This window comes from Pristiophorus japonicus, chromosome 30 (assembly GCF_044704955.1).
Source record: "Pristiophorus japonicus isolate sPriJap1 chromosome 30, sPriJap1.hap1, whole genome shotgun sequence".
In the NCBI taxonomy this organism is placed as follows: domain Eukaryota; kingdom Metazoa; phylum Chordata; class Chondrichthyes; family Pristiophoridae; genus Pristiophorus; species Pristiophorus japonicus.
The window spans coordinates 9,694,392-9,712,030 of NC_092006.1; the positions used below are offsets into that span (position 1 = coordinate 9,694,392).

Sequence of the window (17,639 nt, forward strand, 5' to 3'; positions counted from 1 at the left end):
CTTGGTGAGGCCACACCTTGAATAGTGTGTTCAGTTTTAGTCTCCTAATCTGAGGAAGGACATTCTTGCTGTTGAGGGAGTGCAGCGAAGGTTCACTAGACTGATTCCCGGGATGGCAGGACTGATATATTAAGAAAGACTGGATCGACAAGGCTGATATTCACTGGAATTTAGAAGAATGAGAGGGGATCTCATAGAAACATATAAAATTCTGACGGGATTGGACAGGTTAGATGCAGGAAGAATGTTCCCGATGTTGGGGAAGTCCAGAACCAGGGGTCACAGTCTAAGGATAAGGGGTAAGCCATTTAGGACCGAGATGAGAAGAAACTTCTTCACTCAGAGAGTGGTGAACCTGTGGAATTCTCTACCACAGATAGTTGTTGAGGCCAGTTCGTTGGATATATTCAAGAAGGAGTTAGGTGTGGCCCTTACGGCTAAAGGGATCAAGGGGTATGGAGAGAAAGCAGGAATGGGGTACTGAAATTGCATGATCAGCCATGATCATATTGAATGGTGGTGCAGGCTCGAAGTGTCGAATGGCCTACTCCTACACCTATTTTCTATGTTTCTATGAAGAGAATGGCTCTGAAATTCCGATGTCCCGGGTTCGTACGAAGTTTCGACTGACCCGGGAAGGCATTGGAAAAGCCGGTTTTCAGGGCGCAAAGCGCATGCGCTGAAAACCAGCTTTGCTGATCTGTCAAGTTTCTGGCTCGACCGATCTCGCGCATATCGGGAGCGAGGACACTTGCAGGGCAAGATTTCCGATATTTACGACCAGCTTGCCCTGCAAATGTCCTCAAAAGTCTTGCGCCTGAAAAAGCAGCGTATAGCCTACTATTACAGGCGCAAGTGTTTGAAAATACACAAACATTTTCGAATAAAGTTATAAAAATACATTTTATTGTTTAAAAACCCTCCCCACAACAGTAAGTTTATTTTAAGGCTGAATTAAAAAAACAAAAAAAGTCGGGAAAGTATTTTTTTTTATTCCAATTTTAATTTAAATGAATGTTAAATGTGTAGGTATTTTCTATTTTTTACTTGCGTTTTGGGTGTTTGGAGGTGGGGGGGGGTTCTCATTTATAATAATAGGAGTTCCAGACTTACGGAACTCGGAACTCCTATTACTATGAATGAGAATCTGTACTTCACCCGATTGGCTGCTGTCTCCAGATTACGGCCTGCACACCGTACCCACGTGCACGCGCTGCGACGCGCAGTCACGAGAGGCCTCAGGCTCGGAAGTTCCAACGGGCGCAGCAGCAACAGGCAAGTGTGCATCTTTTTTCTCTTTTTCTTGCGTTTGCCCGCGTGAAAACCTCGAACGGAATTTCAGGGCCATCGTTTTGACGCAGCGAGTTGTCGTGATCGGGAACGCGCTGCCTGAAAGGGCGGTGGGAACAGATTCAATCGTGACTTTCAAACGGGGGAATTGGGTAAATACTGGAAGGGGGGAAATGTGCCGGGGCTGTGGGGAAAGAGCAGGGGGGAGTGGGACTGATTATAAGAACATAAGAATTAGGAACAGGAGTAGGCCATCTAGCCCCTCGAGCCTGCTCCGCCATTCAACAAGATCATGGCTGATCTGGCCGTGGACTCAGCTCCATTTACTCGCCCGCTCCCCGTAACCCTTAATTCCCTTATTGGTTAAAAATCTATCTATCTTTGACTTGAATACATTCAATGAGCTAGCCTCAACTGCTTCCTTGGGCAGAGAATTCCACAGATTCACAACCCTCTGGGAGAAGAAATTCCTTCTCAACTCGGTTTTAAATTGGCTCCTCCGTATTTTGAGGCTGTGCCCCCTAGTTCTAGTCTCCCCGACCAGTGGAAACAACCTCTCTGCCTCTATCTTGTCTATCCCTTTCATGATTTTAAATGTTTCTATAAGATCACCCCTCATCCTTCTGAACTCCAAGGAGTAAAGACCCAGTCTACTCAATCTATCATCATAAGGTAACCCCCTCATTTCTCGAATCAGCCTCGTGAATCGTCTCTGTACCCCCTCCAAAGCTAGTATATCCTTCCTTAAGTAAGGTGACCAAAACTGCACGCAGTACTCCAGGTGCGGCCTCACCAATACATTATACAGTTGCAGCAACACCTCCCTGCTTTTGTACTCCATCCCTCTCGCAATGAAGGCCAACATTCCATTCGCCTTCCTGATTACCTGCTGCACCTGCAAACTAACCTTTGACTGCCTGCCTCTCTTCCGCTCTTACATCCGGTCCAGGGTGTCCTTGGAGATGGAGCACGCGGTGTCCACCGGTACACTCGCGGCCTTCCGCGAGAGGTGGGCACCGGAGGGACTGGAGTGCATCATCACGCCCGGCAACCAAATTTTAATTTGATTTTATGTTTTTAAGTTTAATTTGTTTTAATTGCCGGTGCTTTTAGTGTCCCCTTCCCTTTTATAGGGGGCACTGGGGAAAAATTGTGATTTTAGTGCCCCAAAAAAAAAACACAAAAAAAAAGGAAAAAAAGGGCCTTGTAAATGTCTGGTGTGTCACCCAGGTCGGGTGGCACGGTTTAATGTTTTTTTGTTTTGCAGATAAACTCCAAAAAGAGTTTCATGCACAAGGACCCCAGGTCCCTCTGCACCACAGCATGTTGTAATTTCTCCCCATTCAAATAATATTCCCTTTTACTGTTTTTTTTCCACCAAGGTGGATGACCTCACACTTTCCAACATTGTATTCCATCTGCCAAACCTTAGCCCATTCGCTTGACCTATCCAAATCTCCTTGCAATCTCTGAGTCCTCTACACAACCCGCTTTCCCACTAATCTTAGTGTCATCTGCAAATTTTGTTGCACTACACTCTGTCCCCTCTTCTAGGTCATCTATGTATATTGTAAACAGTTGTGGTCCCAGCACTGATCCCTGTGGCACACCACTAACCACTGATTTCCAACCGGAAAAGGACCCATTTATCCCGACTCTCTGCTTTCTGTTCGCCAGCCAATTCTCTATCCATGCTAATACATTTCCTCTGACTCCGCGTACCTTTATCTTCTGCAGTAACCTTTTGTGTGGCACCTTATCGAATGCCTTTTGGAAATCTAAATACACCACATCCATCGGTACACCTCTATCCACCATGCTCGTTATATCCTCAAAGAATTCCAGTAAGTTAGTTAAACATGATTTCTCTTTCATGAATCCATGTTGCGTCTGCTTGATTGCACTATTCCTCTCCAGATGTCCCGCTATTTCTTCCTTAATGATAGTTTCAAGCATTTTCCCCACTACAGATGTTAAACTAACCGGCCTATAGTTACCTGCCTTTTGCCTGCCCCCTTTTTTAAAAAGAGGCGTTACATTAGCTGCTCTCCAATCCGCTGGTACCTCCCCAGAGTCCAGAGAATTTTGGTAGATTATAACAAATGCATCTGCTATAACTTCCGCCATCTCTTTTAATACCCTGGGATGCATTTCATCAGGACCAGGGGACTTGTCTACCTTCAGTCCCATTAGTCTGTCCAGCACTACCTCCCTAGTGATAGTGATCATCTCAAGGTCCTCCCTTCCCACATTCCTATGACCAGCAATTTTTGGCATGGTTTTTGTGTCTTCCACTGTGAAGACGGAAGCAAAATAATTGTTTAAGGTCTCAGCCATTTCCACATTTCCCATTATTAAATCCCCCTTTTCATCTTCTAAGGGACCAACATTTACTTTAGTCACTCTTTTCCGTTTTATATATCTGTAAAGTACTTTGGTTCAGTATTCACTAAGGAGGACACAAACAACCTTCCGGATATAAAAGTGGTCAGAGGGTCTATTAAGGAGGAGGAACTGAGGGAAATCCTTATTAGTCGGGAAATTGTGTTGGGGAAATTGATGGGATTGAAGGCCGATAAATCCCCAGGGCCTGATGGACTGCATCCCAGAGTACTTAAGGAGGTGGCCTTGGAAATAGCGGATGCATTGAGTCATTTTCCAACATTCCATTGACTCTGGATCAGTTCCTATCGAGTGGAGGGTAGCCAATGTAACCCCACTTTTTAAAAAAGGAGGGAGAGAGAAAGCAGGGAATTATAGACCGGTCAGCCTGACCTCAGTAGTGGGTAAAATGATGGAATCAATTATTAAGGATGTCATAGCAGCGCATTTGGAAAATGGTGACATGATAGGTCCAAGTCAGCATGGATTTGTGAAAGGGAGATCATGCTTGATAAATCTTCTGGAATTTTTTGAGGATGTTTCCAATAAAGTGGACAAAGGAGTACCAGTTGATGTGGTATATTTGGACTTTCAGAAGGCTTTCGACAAGGTCCCACACAGGAGATTAATGTGCAAAGTTAAAGCACATGGGATTGGGGGTAGTGTGCTGACGTGGATTGAGAACTGGTTGTCAGACAGGAAGCAAAGAGTAGGAGTAAATGGGTACTTTTCGGAATGGCAGGCAGTGACTAGTGGGGTACCGCAGGGTTCTGTGCTGGGGCCCCAGCTGTTTACATTGTACATTAATGATTTAGACGAGGGGATTAAATGTAGTATCTCCAAATTTGCGGATGACACTAAGTTGGGTGGCAGTGTGAGCTGCGAGGAGGATGCTATGAGGCTACAGTGACTTGGATAGGTTAGGTGAGTGGGCAAATGCGTGGCAGATGAAGTATAATGTGGATAAATGTGAGGTTATCCACTTTGGTGGTAAAAACAGAGAGACAGACTATTATCTGAATGGTGACAGATTAGGAAAAGGGAAGGTGCAACGAGACCTGGGTGTCATGGTACATCAGTCATTGAAGGTTGGCATGCAGGTACAGCAGGCGGTTAAGAAAGCAAATGGCATGTTGGCCTTCATAGCGAGGGAATTTGAGTACAGGGGCAGGGAGGTGTTGCTACAGTTGTACAGGGCCTTGGTGAGGCCACACCTGGAGTATTGTGTACAGTTTTGGTCTCCTAACTTGAGGAAGGACATACTTGCTATTGAGGGAGTACAGCGAAGATTCACCAGACTGATTCCCGGGATGGTGGGACTGACCTATCAAGAAAGACTGGATCAACTGGGCTTGTATTCACTGGAGTTCAGAAGAGTGAGAGGGGACCTCATAGAAACGTTTAAAATTCTGACGGGTTTGGACAGGTTGGATGCAGGAAGAATGTTCCCAATGTTGGGGAAGTCCAGAACCAGGGGTCACAGTCTAAGGATAAGGGGTAAGCCATTTAGGACCGAGATAAGGAGAAACTTCTTCACCCAGAGAGTGGTGAACCTGTGGAATCTCTACCACAGGAAGTAGTTGAGGCCAATTCACTAAATATATTCAAAAGGGAGTTAGATGAAGTCCTTACTACTCGGGGGATCAAGGGGTATGGCGTGAAAGCAGGAAGTGGGTACTGAAGTTTCATGTTCAGCCATGAACTCATTGAATGGCGGTGCAGGCTAGAAGGGCTGAATGGCCTGCTCCTGCACCTATTTTCTATGTTTCTATGTAAAAGCTTTTACTATCTGTGTTTATGTTTTGCGCAAGTTTACCTTCGTAATCTATCTTCCCTTTCTTTATTGCTTTTTTAGTCATTCTTTGCTGTTGCTTAAAATCTTCCCAATCCTCTAGTTTCCCACTAACCTTGGCCACCTTATACGCATTGGTCTTTGATTTGATACTTTCCTTTATTTCCTTGGTTATCCACGGCTGGTTATCCCTTCTCTTGCCGCCCTTCTTTTTCACTGGAATATATTTTTGTTGCGCATTATGAAAGAGCTCAAAGTCCTCCACTGTTCCTCAATTGTGCCACCGTTTAGTCCTGGTTTCCAGTCTACTTTAGCCAACTCTGCCCTCATCCCACTGTAGTCCCCTTTGTTTAAGCATAGTCCGCTCGTTTCTGACACAACTTCCTCATCCTCAATCTGTATTACAAATTCAACCATATTGTGATCACTCATTCAGAGAGGATCTTTTACGAGGAGATCGTTTATTTTTCCTGTCTCGTTACACAGGACCAGATCCAAAATGGCTTGCTCCCTTGTAGGCTCTGTTACATACTGTTCTAAGAAACAATCCCGTATGCATTCTATGAATTCCTCCTCCAGGCTACCCCCTGCGATTTGATTTGACCAATCGTTATGTAGGTTAAAATCCCCCATAACTACTGCCGTTTCCTTTTTCACATGCCTCCATTATTCCCTTGATTATTGCCCGCCCCACCATGAAGTTATTATTTGGGGGCCGATAAACTACGCCGACCAGTGACTTTTTCCCCTTACTATCTCTAATCTTCACCCACAATGATTCAACATTTTGTTCATTGGAGCCAATATCATCCCTCACAACTGCCCTGATATCATCCTTTATTAACAGAACTAGCAGATTGGATCGCTCTGTCACAGAGCCGGCACAGCACGGGCCCAATGGGATCCTCCTGTGCGGTAAGAGTCTACATTTCCAAAGTTCATCATCATCATCATAGGCAGTCCCTCGGAATCGAGGAAGACTTGCTTTCACTCCTGAAGTGAGTCCTTAGATGGCTGAACAGTCCAATACAAGAGCCACAGTCCCTGTCACAGGTGGGGCAGACAGTGGTTGAGGGAAGGGGAGGGTGGGACAGGTTTGCCACACGCTCCTTCCGCTTAGTTTCTGCACGCTCTCGGTGACGCGACTCGAGGTGCTCAGCGCCCTCCCGGATGCATTTCCTCCACTTAGGGCGGACTGATCTTTGGCCAGGGACTCCCAGGTGTCGGTGGGGATGTTGCACTTTATCAGGGAGGCTTTGAGGGTGTCCCTGTAACGTTTCCTCTGTCCAGCTTTGGCTCGTTTGCCATGAAGGAACTCCACATAGAGCGCTTGCTTTGGGAGTCTCGTGTCTGGCATGCGGACAATGTGGCCTGCCCAGCGGAGCTGGTCAAGTGTGGTCAGTGCTTCGATGCTGGGGATGTTAGCCTGGCCGAGGACAAGGTTCAACAATAATTCTGAATTCATAGAATAGAAAAACTAGCCTTGTGGTTCTGGTGTGGCGCTAGCAATCGTGCTCGAGTGGTGGGTTCAAAGCCCAGCCCAGCAAGTTGGGACATTGAACTCGATAAATCTGGTTGTGTGTGCGTGTTGCCATCAGAAACTACGACCATCAAAGGTGCCGAATTGTTAAAAAAAAAACACACAACCACTTCACCGATGTCCGCCAGGGAAAGAACCCGCTGTCCCTTAGCCGAACTGGGCTGTATGCAACTCGAGTCTGGCTCAATGTCCTCCAGGCAATTAACAGAAGCCCCGCCCATATCCAGAGAACCAATCTGTGCCCCCCCCCACTCCGCACTTATACTATTCGGAGCGCGGCATTAGCGGAAACAAGACTGTTGGTTACAGGAATGCTTATTTCAACATAGCACCAGAGATGCTGCTATATTAAGCGATTTCCCAATCCCAACACACCTCTCAAAGCATTCCAACTATTGACTGAGGTCATATTCTCAATCCCCAGAATTCCTTGCTGACACGCAGGATTTTTGTAGTAGTGTCTTTTTTTAAATGCGGACTTCAATTAAGCTCCTCCCGACTGAAAGCGCAAGAGGATTTCTTCACAAAAAAATCATACGGCAAGCTTTAAAGGAAACTTTGAATGAAACAGTTACGAATCGGTCTTCACGGGAGAAACATCCCATTACATGCAACTCTTGATTATCCGGGTCCCTCGGGGATTTTTCCGTTAGGGCGAGTTAAAGCTTTAATGAATCAATGCAATCAGCTACAAACAGTAACAAAAGATGGACATTCCCAGCATGCATGCACAGGTTCTGTGCCTGGTTTGCTGGTACGCTGGTGAAGTTAGCAGTCTTCTGATTAAAGTCTGTGCCTGGAACCCAGTGCCGGCACTGCCCCTGTTCCCAACATCAGCAGCGGCCGCGAAAGACAGCGGCTGCAGCAGCGCGCGCGCACACACACGCCAGCAAAGCAAGGCCAGAGGAGGGTGATTTTATGGCGAGTGAGAGAGTCCCCCCCGGTGCAGAGTCCTTTCAGCCTGGGACAGAAGCGGCCGGTACGGGGTCCCTTCGGCCTGGGAGAGAGAATGTGCATGTGAGAGAGAGAGAGAGAGAGAGAGAGAGAGAGAGAGAGAGATTGTGTGAGAGAGAGAATGAGCAAATACAAATGAGCACAGTGTTTGGAAGGCGATTTTTCCAAATTATTTGGGGCTGTCTTTTCACTTGTTAGCAACAGAATTTTAAATCCCGTTACAACGGTTTTCCGTTGGATCGTGTACAGATAATCGAGAGTTGCCTGTAATGAATAATCAAGGGGTTATAGGGAGGGAGGAACTTAATACAATCACTATCACTAAAGAAGTAGTACTCGGTAAAATAATGGGACTAAAGGTGGACAAGTCCCCTGGACCTGATGGCTTACATCCTAGGGTCTTAAAAGAAGTGGCTGCAGAAATAGTGGATGCATTGGTTGTAATCTACCAAAATTCCATGGATTCTGGAGAAGCCCCAGCAGATTGGAAAACTGCAAATGTAAGGCTCCATTTAAAAAAGGAGGCAGACAGAAAACTGTAGACTAGTTAGCCCAACATCTGTCATTGGGAAAATGCTGGAGTCCATTATTAAGGAAGCAGTAGCAGGACATTTGGAAAAGCATAATAGTCAAGCAGAGTCAGAATGGTTTTATGAAGGGAAATCATGTTTGACAAATTTGCTGGAATTCTTTGAGGATGTAACGAGCAGGGTGGATAAAGGGGAACCAGTGGATGTGGTGTATTTGGATTTCCAGAAGGCATTCGATAAGGTGTCACATAAGAGGTTACTGCACAAGATAAAAGTTCACGGGGTTGGGGGTAATATATTAGCATGGATAGAGGATTGGCTAACTAACAGAAAACAGAGAGTCGGGATAAATGGTTCATTCTCGGGTTGGCAATCAGTAACTAGTGGGGTGCCGCAGGGATCAGTGCTGGGACCCCAACTATTTACAATCTATATTATTCGCTGCCTCAGAGAGCTGTGGAAGCTGGGACATTGAATAAATTTCAGACAGAAATAGATAGTTTCTTAAATGATATGGGGATAAGGGGATAAGGGGGCAGGCAGGGAAGTGGAGCCGAGTCCATGATCGGATCAGCCATGATCTTATTGAATGGCGGAGCAGGCTCGAGAGGCCGAATGGCCGACTCCTGCTCCTATTTCTTTGTTCTTATATGAATGACTTGGATGAAGGGACCGAGTGTAATGTAGCCACGTTTGCTGATGATACAACGATGGGTGGGAAAGCAAGTTGTGAGGAGGACACAAAAAATCTGCAAAGTGATGTAGACAGGCTCAAAGTGGGCAAAAATTTGGCAGATGGAGTATAACGTGAGAAAATGTGAGGTTATCCACTTTGGCACGGAAAATAAAAAAGCTAATTATTATTTAAATGGAGAGAAATTACAAAATGCTGGTTTACTAATGTCCTTTGGGGAAGGAAATCTGCTGCCCTTACCCGATCTGGCCGATATGTGACTCCAGACCCACAATGCGGTTGATTCTTAACTTTCCCCCCAAATTGGCCTAGCGAGCCACTCAAGTTGTTATCTCAAGGGGCAATTAGGGATGGGCAATAAATGCTGGCCTTGCCAACGACACATCCCCAGAATGAATTTTTTTTTAAAAAGAGCACTTTGTGTGACTCGGAATCACCGGTCAATTAATGTGCATTATAATTAACATTATTCTACACAAGAACTGTGCCCTGTTCCTACCGTACCACAGGTTCTCAACAGTTATGAGAATCGCAAATGACCAGACTCCATAACTATACTATTGGACACACATCATATCGGACATTAGGGCAACAGGGTATGAAATGTTGTCTGACTGTGCCCCTGCGAAGCACCTTGGGGCGTTTTTCTACCTTAAAGGTGCTATATAAAGGAACTTGTTGTGCAAAATGACAGCTCAGGTATGAAACCATGGGGAGAATGTGGTTGCATTTCTTGCAAAGTGTCACATTTCGTCACGGACGAAGTCAGATCTTCGAGAGTGTAACTATCAGGAAAGATCAAACATTTTCTCTACTGGCTGATGGGTGACCTAATAGAGGTCTTTAAAATGATGAAGGGGGTTCAATAGGGTAGGCGCAGTGAGAACGTTTCCACTTGTGGGGGAGACCAGAACTAGGGGCCATCAGTATAAAGACAGTCACTAATAAACCCAATGGGGAATTCAGGAGAAACTTCTTTACCCAGAGAGCGGTGAGAATGTGGAACTCGCTGCCACAGGGAGGGGTTGAGGCGAATAGTATCGATGCATTTAAGGGGAGGCTGGATAAACACATGAGGGAGAAAGGAATAGAAGGATATGGGGATGTGGTGAGATGAAGAGGGGAGGGAGGAGGCTGGTGTGGAGCATAAACCCCGGCACGGAGCGGTGGGGCCCAACGGCCTCTTTGTGCTGTAAATACGATGTAAGCTGCTTGTTCTAACTAAAAACTTGATTAACGGCAGGGAGACCGACCGGACACAGTAAGTGCGATCAGGGAATGGGGTGGTCACAAATCAGGTTTATATGTATTTAAAACAAGGCAGCACGGTACCTGTGTGCTGGCCTTGCGTTTCTTCTTTTCCGGACTCTTCAGCTGTGTCCCACCGCCGTTGGCACCTGCCCAGGACAAAGAGAGATCAGCACATAGAAACATAGAAAATAGGTGCAGGAGAAGGCCATTCCAGCCTGCACCACCATTCAATATCATGGCTGATCATGCAACTTCAGTACCCCATTCCTGCTTTCTCTCCATACCCCTTGATCCCTTTAGCCGTAAGGGCCACATCTACCTCCCTTTTGAATATATCCAACGAACTGGCCTCAACAACTTTCTGTGGTAGAGAATTCCACAGGTTCACAATTCTCTGAGTGAATAAGTTTCTCCTCATTTCGGTCCTAAATGGCTTACCCCTTATCCTTAGACTGTGACCCCTGGTTCTGGACTTCCCCAACATCGGGAACATTCTTCCTGCATCCAACCTGTCCAATCCCATCAAAATCTATGTGTTTCTATGAGATCCCCTCTCTTTCTTCTAAATTCCAGTGGATATAAGCCCAGTCGATCCAGTCTTTCTTCATATGTCAGTCCTGCCATCCTGGGAATCAAGTCTAATGAAACTTTGCTGCACTCCCTCAATAGCAAGAATGTCCTTCCTCAGTTTAGGAGACCAAAACTGTACACAATATTCCAGATGAGGCCTCACCAAGGCCCTGTACAATTGCAGTAAGACCTCCCTGCTCCTATACTCAAATCCTCTCGCTATGAAGACCAACATGCCATTTGCCTTCTTCACCGCCTGCTGTACCTGCATGCCAACTTTCAATGACTGATGTACCATGACACCCAGGTCTCGTTGCACCTCTCCTTTTCCTAATCGGTCACCATTCAGATAATATTCTGCCTTCCTGTTTTTGCCACCAAAGTGGATAACCTCACATTTATCTACATTTTACTGCATCTGCCATACATTTGCCCACTCACCTAACCTGTCCAAGTCACCCTGCAGCCTCTTAGCATCCTCCTCACAGCTCACACTGTCACCCAGCTTAGTGTCATCTGCAAACTTGGAGATATTACATTCAATTCCTTCGTCTAAACCATTAATATAGATTATAAATAGCTGGGGTGCCAGCACTGAACCTTGCGGTACCCCACTAGTCACTGCCTGCCATTCTGAAAAGGACCCGTTTAGTCCTATTCTTTGCTTCCTGTCTGCCAACCAGTTCTCGATCCACGTCAAGATATTACCCCCAATACCACGTTTCCACAGCAACTCCCAGCACCTCACAGTCTAAGCGCAATCCGCACACACACAGTCTACAGCCAATTCACATCCTCAATGTTCAAACGCAGGCTCCCCGGCCCCAGGTTCAGCCGATGGTGGGGGTGAGGGGGCAGGGAAAAAACCGAGTCCGCTCGCCAAACTGAATGTGCCCCCATCTGAAACCACAGGTCCGCCCTGACTCGGGAAGAAATTCTTCTCTTTCGGGGAACCGTACTCTGCGATTCCGGCCAGCATTGCGATGGCATAAAACATAATTGCCCCGGATTATGGCCCGTGTCTCGTGCCGAAGTCGTCAAATCCCAATTTAACTGCATGGAAACCTGGGACTTTTCAGGTGTTTTGGAACCAAATTGCACGATGGTGTTGAGGAGGGGCCTGACTGCATTTTTAACCTGGGCACTGGCCACTCACCCGGGGACCTGGGTTCAAACCATCCACACTGATGGCGTGCAAGTCTCCTCGGTCTCTGCCCGTGACAGTCCGACATCAATCAGTTTCAACCAAGTTTGTCGTAGCTTTTGACCCCCACAACACCCAACTGCCCCAAATCCAGCACGAATTGGGAATGACAGAAAGACCACAGGATGGCCAGTGTGAGAAACAGAACAGAATAGACTCTGAGTGACTCTGTATCTTACCCCGTGCTGTACCTGCCCTGGGAGTGTTTGATGGGACAGTGTAGAGGGAGCTTTACTCTGTATCTAACCCCCTGTACCTGCCCTGGGAGTGTTTGATGGGACAGTGTAGAGGGAGCTTTACTCTGTATCTAACCCCGTGCTGTACCTGCCCTGGGAGTGTTTGATGGGACAGTGTAGCGGGAACTTTACTCTGTATCTAACCCCCTGTACCTGCCCTGGGAGTGTTTGATGGGACAGTGTAGAGGGAGCTTTACTCTGTATTTAACCCCGTGCTGTACCTGCCCTGGGAGTGTTTGATGGGACAGTGTAGAGGGAGCTTTACTCTGTATCTAACCCCGTGCTGTACCTGCCCTGGGAGTGTTTGATGGGACAGTGTAGCGGGAACTTTACTCTGTATCTAACCCCCTGTACCTGCCCTGGGAGTGTTTGATGGGACAGTGTAGAGGGAGCTTTACTCTGTATTTAACCCCGTGCTGTACCTGCCCTGGGAGTGTTTGATGGGACAGTGTAGCGGGAACTTTACTCTTATCCAACGCCCTGTACCTGCCCTGGGAGTGTTTGATGAGACAGTGTAGAGGGAGCTTTACTCTGTATCTAACGCCCTGTACCTGCCCTGGGAGTGTTTGATGGGACAGTGTAGCGGGAGCTTGGAGTCTGTGCGCTAGTATCAGAATGAAAGCACTTTGCATTGACACAGTATGGCAGTTAATATATACAGTGATTTACTTTCCGGTGTAATGGCTATCACAGAGGCAAACAATCAGGCACTGTCAGTACACAGCAGGCTGGTCCCCGAGAGCAGTCAGTTTGCATTTCTCAGATACTGTTTGATGCACAGTGTATTTCCAGCGTACTCTTGACTCGGTCTTGACATCTTAAATGGCGGCCATGGCTCAGTCGATGGCAGCTTTGCCTCTGGGTAAGAAGGTTATTGGTTCAAGTCCCACTCCAGGGACTAGAACACAAAATTACAGGCTGACAACTAGTGCGGTGCCGAGGGAGCGCCGCACTGTCGGAGGGGCGGTGCTGAGCGAGGGGCAGTATCTGAGGGAGCGCCGCACTGTCAGAGGGGCAGTACCTGAGGGAGTGCCGCTCTGTCGGAGGGGCAGCACTGCGGGAGCACCTCATTGTCAGAGGGGCAGTACTGAGTGAGTGCCGCAGTGTCGGAGGGGCAGTACTGAGGGAGCTCCGCCCTGTCGGTAGGGCGGTACTGAGGGAGCGCCGCAATGTCGGAGGGGCGGTACTGAGGGAACGCCGCACTGTCAGAGGTATCGTCTTTCAGATGAGACGTTAAACCGAGGCCCCGTCTGCCCTCTCGGGTGGATGTAAAAGATCCCACGATCACTATTGGTAGAAGAGCAGGGGGAGTTCTCCCCGGTGTCCTGGGGTCAATATTTATCCCTCAATCAACATCACTAAAAAAAAATGTATCTGGGTCATTATCACATTGCTGTTTGTGGGAGCTTGCCGTGTGCAAATTGAGCTGCCGCGTTTCCTACATTATAAAAGTGTCTATACTCCAAAAGAGTGCGTGACTAGAGGCCTCGAAAGATCCAAAGCAACTATATCCCTCTTTAAATGAGACAATAAGGTATGTTCTCAGTCGCTCTCACTCAGATACATTGAGCAAACTCAAGCTGCTGCAAGATTAACGTTATCGAGCATGCGGGCGATGTGGACCCCCAAGAGAATGCAAAGACATATGTAGACATGTGCACACATACAAAAGGTCTGGCATTTCTATAGCGCCTGTTCCCACCTCAGGCTGTCCCAAAGCGCTTTACAGCCAATGCAGTGCTATTTGGGGCGGCGGGAGGGATGGGTGGGGGGGAATGCATAGCTGTGTGCGTGTCGGGCCACAATGAACCATCCAGGACGGTGTGTGCGTGACTAGAAACCTACAAAGAACCATCCAGGGCGGTGCGTGCGTGACTAGAGACCTATAAAGATCCCGAAGCAAGCCTGTCCCTCTCAGGGCGGCTCAATTGGCGCACAGCAAGCTCCCACAGGCAGTAATGTGACGAGTGGGTCAGTCTAACCCGGGTGTGTGTGTGGCCACAATAAACCATCCAGGACGGTGCGTGCTTGACTAGAGACCTACAAAGACACATCCAGGATGGCGGTGCGTGACTAGAGACCTACAAAGAACCATCCAGGACTGTGTAGGTCTCTAGTCACGCACACACCGCCCTGGATGGTTCTTTGTAGGTCTCTAGTCACGCAAAAAAAAACATCCAGTACGGCGTGCGATGTGTGCGTGACTAGAGACATATAAAGACCCCAAAGCAAGCTTGTCCCTTTCAGGGCGGCTCAATTGGCGCACAGCAAGCTCCCACAGACAGTAATGTGACGAGTGGGTCAGTCTAACCCGGGTGTGTGTGTGTGGGGCCACAATGAACCATCCAGGACGGTGCGTGCATGACTAGAGACCTACAAAGAACCATCCAGGACTGTGTAGGTCTCTAGTCACGCAGAAAGACCCTCCAGGGCGGTGTACGATGTGTGCGTGACTAGAGACCTACAAAGAACCATCCAGGGCGGTGTGTGCGTGACTAGAGACCTACAAAGAACCATCCAGGACTATGTCGGTCTTTAGTCACGCACATGGCCCTGGATGGTTCTTTGTAGGTCTCTAGTCACACACACACACACCGCCCTGGATGGTTCTTTGTAGGTCTCTAGTCACACACACACACACCGCCCTGGATGGTTCTTTGTAGGTCTCTAGTCACACACACACACACACACATGGCCCTGGATGGTTCTTTGTAGGTCTCTAGTCACACACACACACACACGGCCCTGGATGGTTCTTTGTAGGTCTCTAGTCACACACACACACACACACATGGCCCTGGATGGTTCTTTGTAGGTCTCTAGTCACACACACACGGCCCTGGATGGTTCTTTGTAGGTCTCTAGTCACACACACACCGCCCTGGATGGTTCTTTGTAGGTCTCTAGTCACACACATGGCCCTGGATGGTTCTTTGTAGGTCTCTAGTCACGCAAAAAAAAACAACCATCCAGTACGGCGTGCGATGTGTGCGTGACTAGAGACATATAAAGACCCCAAAGCAAGCTTGTCCCTTTCAGGGCGGCTCAATTGGCGCACAGCAAGCTCCCAGAGACAGTAATGTGACAACGAGCGGGTCAGTCTAACCCGGGTGTGTGTGTGTGGGGCCACAATGAACCATGCAGGACGGCGGTGCGTGCATGACTAGAGACCTACAAAGAACCATCCAGGGCTGTGTGTGACACTAGAGACCTACATGGTCCTGGATGGTTCTTTGTAGGTCTCTAGTGTCACACACGGCCCTGGATGGTCCTATGTCGGTCTCTAGTCTCACAGAAAGACCCTCCAGGGGCGGTGTACGATGTGTGCGCGACTGGAGACCTACAAAGAACCCCGAAGCGAAGCTTGTCCTCTCTCGGGGGCGGCTCAGTTGGCGCACAGCGAACAGGGAGGCGACAGCGAGCGGCTGTGTGTGTGTGTGGGTAACCCGTGCGTGGTGTGTATGGGGGGGGGGGGGGGTGAAAATACCTGCTTTGCTCCGCTTGTGGACCGGCGCCACCGCCTCCTTCTCCTGCTCGGCCGCCATGTCGGGCCACCGCGGCCCGCGGATCCGGGGCCCGACACGGTTCCAGGCCGAGCCTCCGCCCGCCGCCGCCGCCGCCGCTCCCCGCCTGCGGGCCAACTTTAAAAAATCCCGGGCCGGTGAGGGAAATGTGTTTGTGTGGTGGGGGGGGTTTACCTCACAAAATTAAAAAAAATGTTTTAAAATAGGTTTTTCTTTTTTTTTTCCCCCCCTCTCTCTCTCTCTGGGGTCTTCACACGGCCGCCGCTAGCTGCTGCTGCTGTCGCCACCGCCGCCGATCCTCCTCCGGCCGCCCTCACGACGCCGCGGCGGCCGGCGGCCCATCGCCCGCTTCCCTCAGGCTCGCTCGTGGGGTGGCGGGGCGGGAAACCCGGGAGCGATTCAAACTGCAACCGCCGCGCCTGCCCGGGCCAACGTTCCAAATCCCCGGGCCAACGTTCCAAATCTCTCGGGCACAACGTTTTGCAAATCTCTCGGGCACAACGTTTTGCAAATTGAGGCCACCTCTTCCCCCGGGCCCGACTTTTGCAAATTGCACTGTACTCTCTCTCGCTCGCTCGCTCTCTCTTCCCGATTCCAACGTTTGCAAAAATTCCTACTCCATCACCCCACCCCACTCTCCCCCGCCCGGGGCCCAACGTTTGCAAATCTCTTCTGGGGCCCAACGTTTGCAAAAAAGTCCCTAGGCCAACGATGCAAATTCCCAACGTTTGCAAAAAGTCCCTAGGCCAACGATGCAAATTCCTCCTGGGGTCCAACGTTTGCAAAAAGTCCCTAGGCCAACAATGCAAATTCCCAACGTTTGCAAAAAGTCCCTAGGCCAACGATGCAAATTCCTCCTGGGGTCCAACGTTTGCAAAAAGTCCCTAGGCCAACGATGCAAATTCCCAACGTTTGCAAAAAGTCCCTAGGCCAACTATGCAAATTCCTCCTGGGGTCCAACGTTTGCAAAAAGTCCCTAGGCCAACGATGCAAATTCCCAACGTTTGCAAAAAGTCCCTAGGCCGATGTTGCAAAATTCCCGGGGCCCGACGTTTGCAAAATCTCTCCGGGGGCCCAACGTTTGCAAAGTCCCTTAGGCCGACGATGCAAATTCCCCGGGTCCGACGTTTGCAGATTGCACCGTGCGCTCCCCGCGCCCAAAGTTTGCAGATTCCCCCGGGCCCAACGTTTGCAAAATCCTGGATCCAACGTTTGCAGATTCCCGGGGTCCGCCGTGTGCAGATTGCACGGCCCTCTCCCCGGGCCCTCAGTTGCAATATCCTCCTCCTCCGCCTCCGCCGCTGCTGCTGCTCTCTAGCGCCGCCGGGCCTTCCTCCCGCTGCCTCAGCGGCGGCCAGTCTCCATTCACAAACCCTGCTCCCGGAAGTGAGGTCACAGAGGGGCCTCCCCGCGCGCGCACAAGGGAGAGTCCACCTCACCTGGGACAGAAAGGGGGGGGGTTTACATCTCAGATATAATCTTTTCTCTTCTTCCCAAAACCTCCTTTCGCCTAATACACTTTTACATAATTCCTTTAATTCACTTTATGCTAAATCTACTGGGTGTGGAGTCTCAGTTGCTCTCTCCTACCCCACTCTTTACCTCCCCTAACACTCCCGCTGTCCCTGGAGGGTGGTGGTACAGTCCACGCCTGCGCACTCGCCCCTCCCGG

The 17,639-nt window shown here is 48.9% G+C and overlaps 1 protein-coding gene across 4 annotated transcripts in view; it reads right to left on the bottom strand.

Moving 5' to 3' along the window:
• LOC139240205 (pre-B-cell leukemia transcription factor-interacting protein 1-like) overlaps positions 1–17,325 on the bottom strand; it is a 71,088-nt gene extending 53,763 nt beyond the window's left edge. For 3 of the 4 annotated variants that reach the window (XM_070868663.1, XM_070868664.1, XM_070868662.1), the window contains exons 1-2: positions 15,931–17,325; positions 10,515–10,579 (exon numbers count right to left, since the gene is read on the bottom strand). In XM_070868663.1, coding sequence (XP_070724764.1) covers positions 10,515–10,579; positions 15,931–15,988 — 123 coding nt within the window. In that variant the 5' untranslated portion in view covers positions 15,989–17,325. The remainder of the gene's footprint in view (positions 1–10,514; positions 10,580–15,930) is intronic. The other variant, XM_070868665.1, reaches the window with a different exon arrangement.
• Positions 17,326–17,639: the final 314 nt, after the last annotated feature.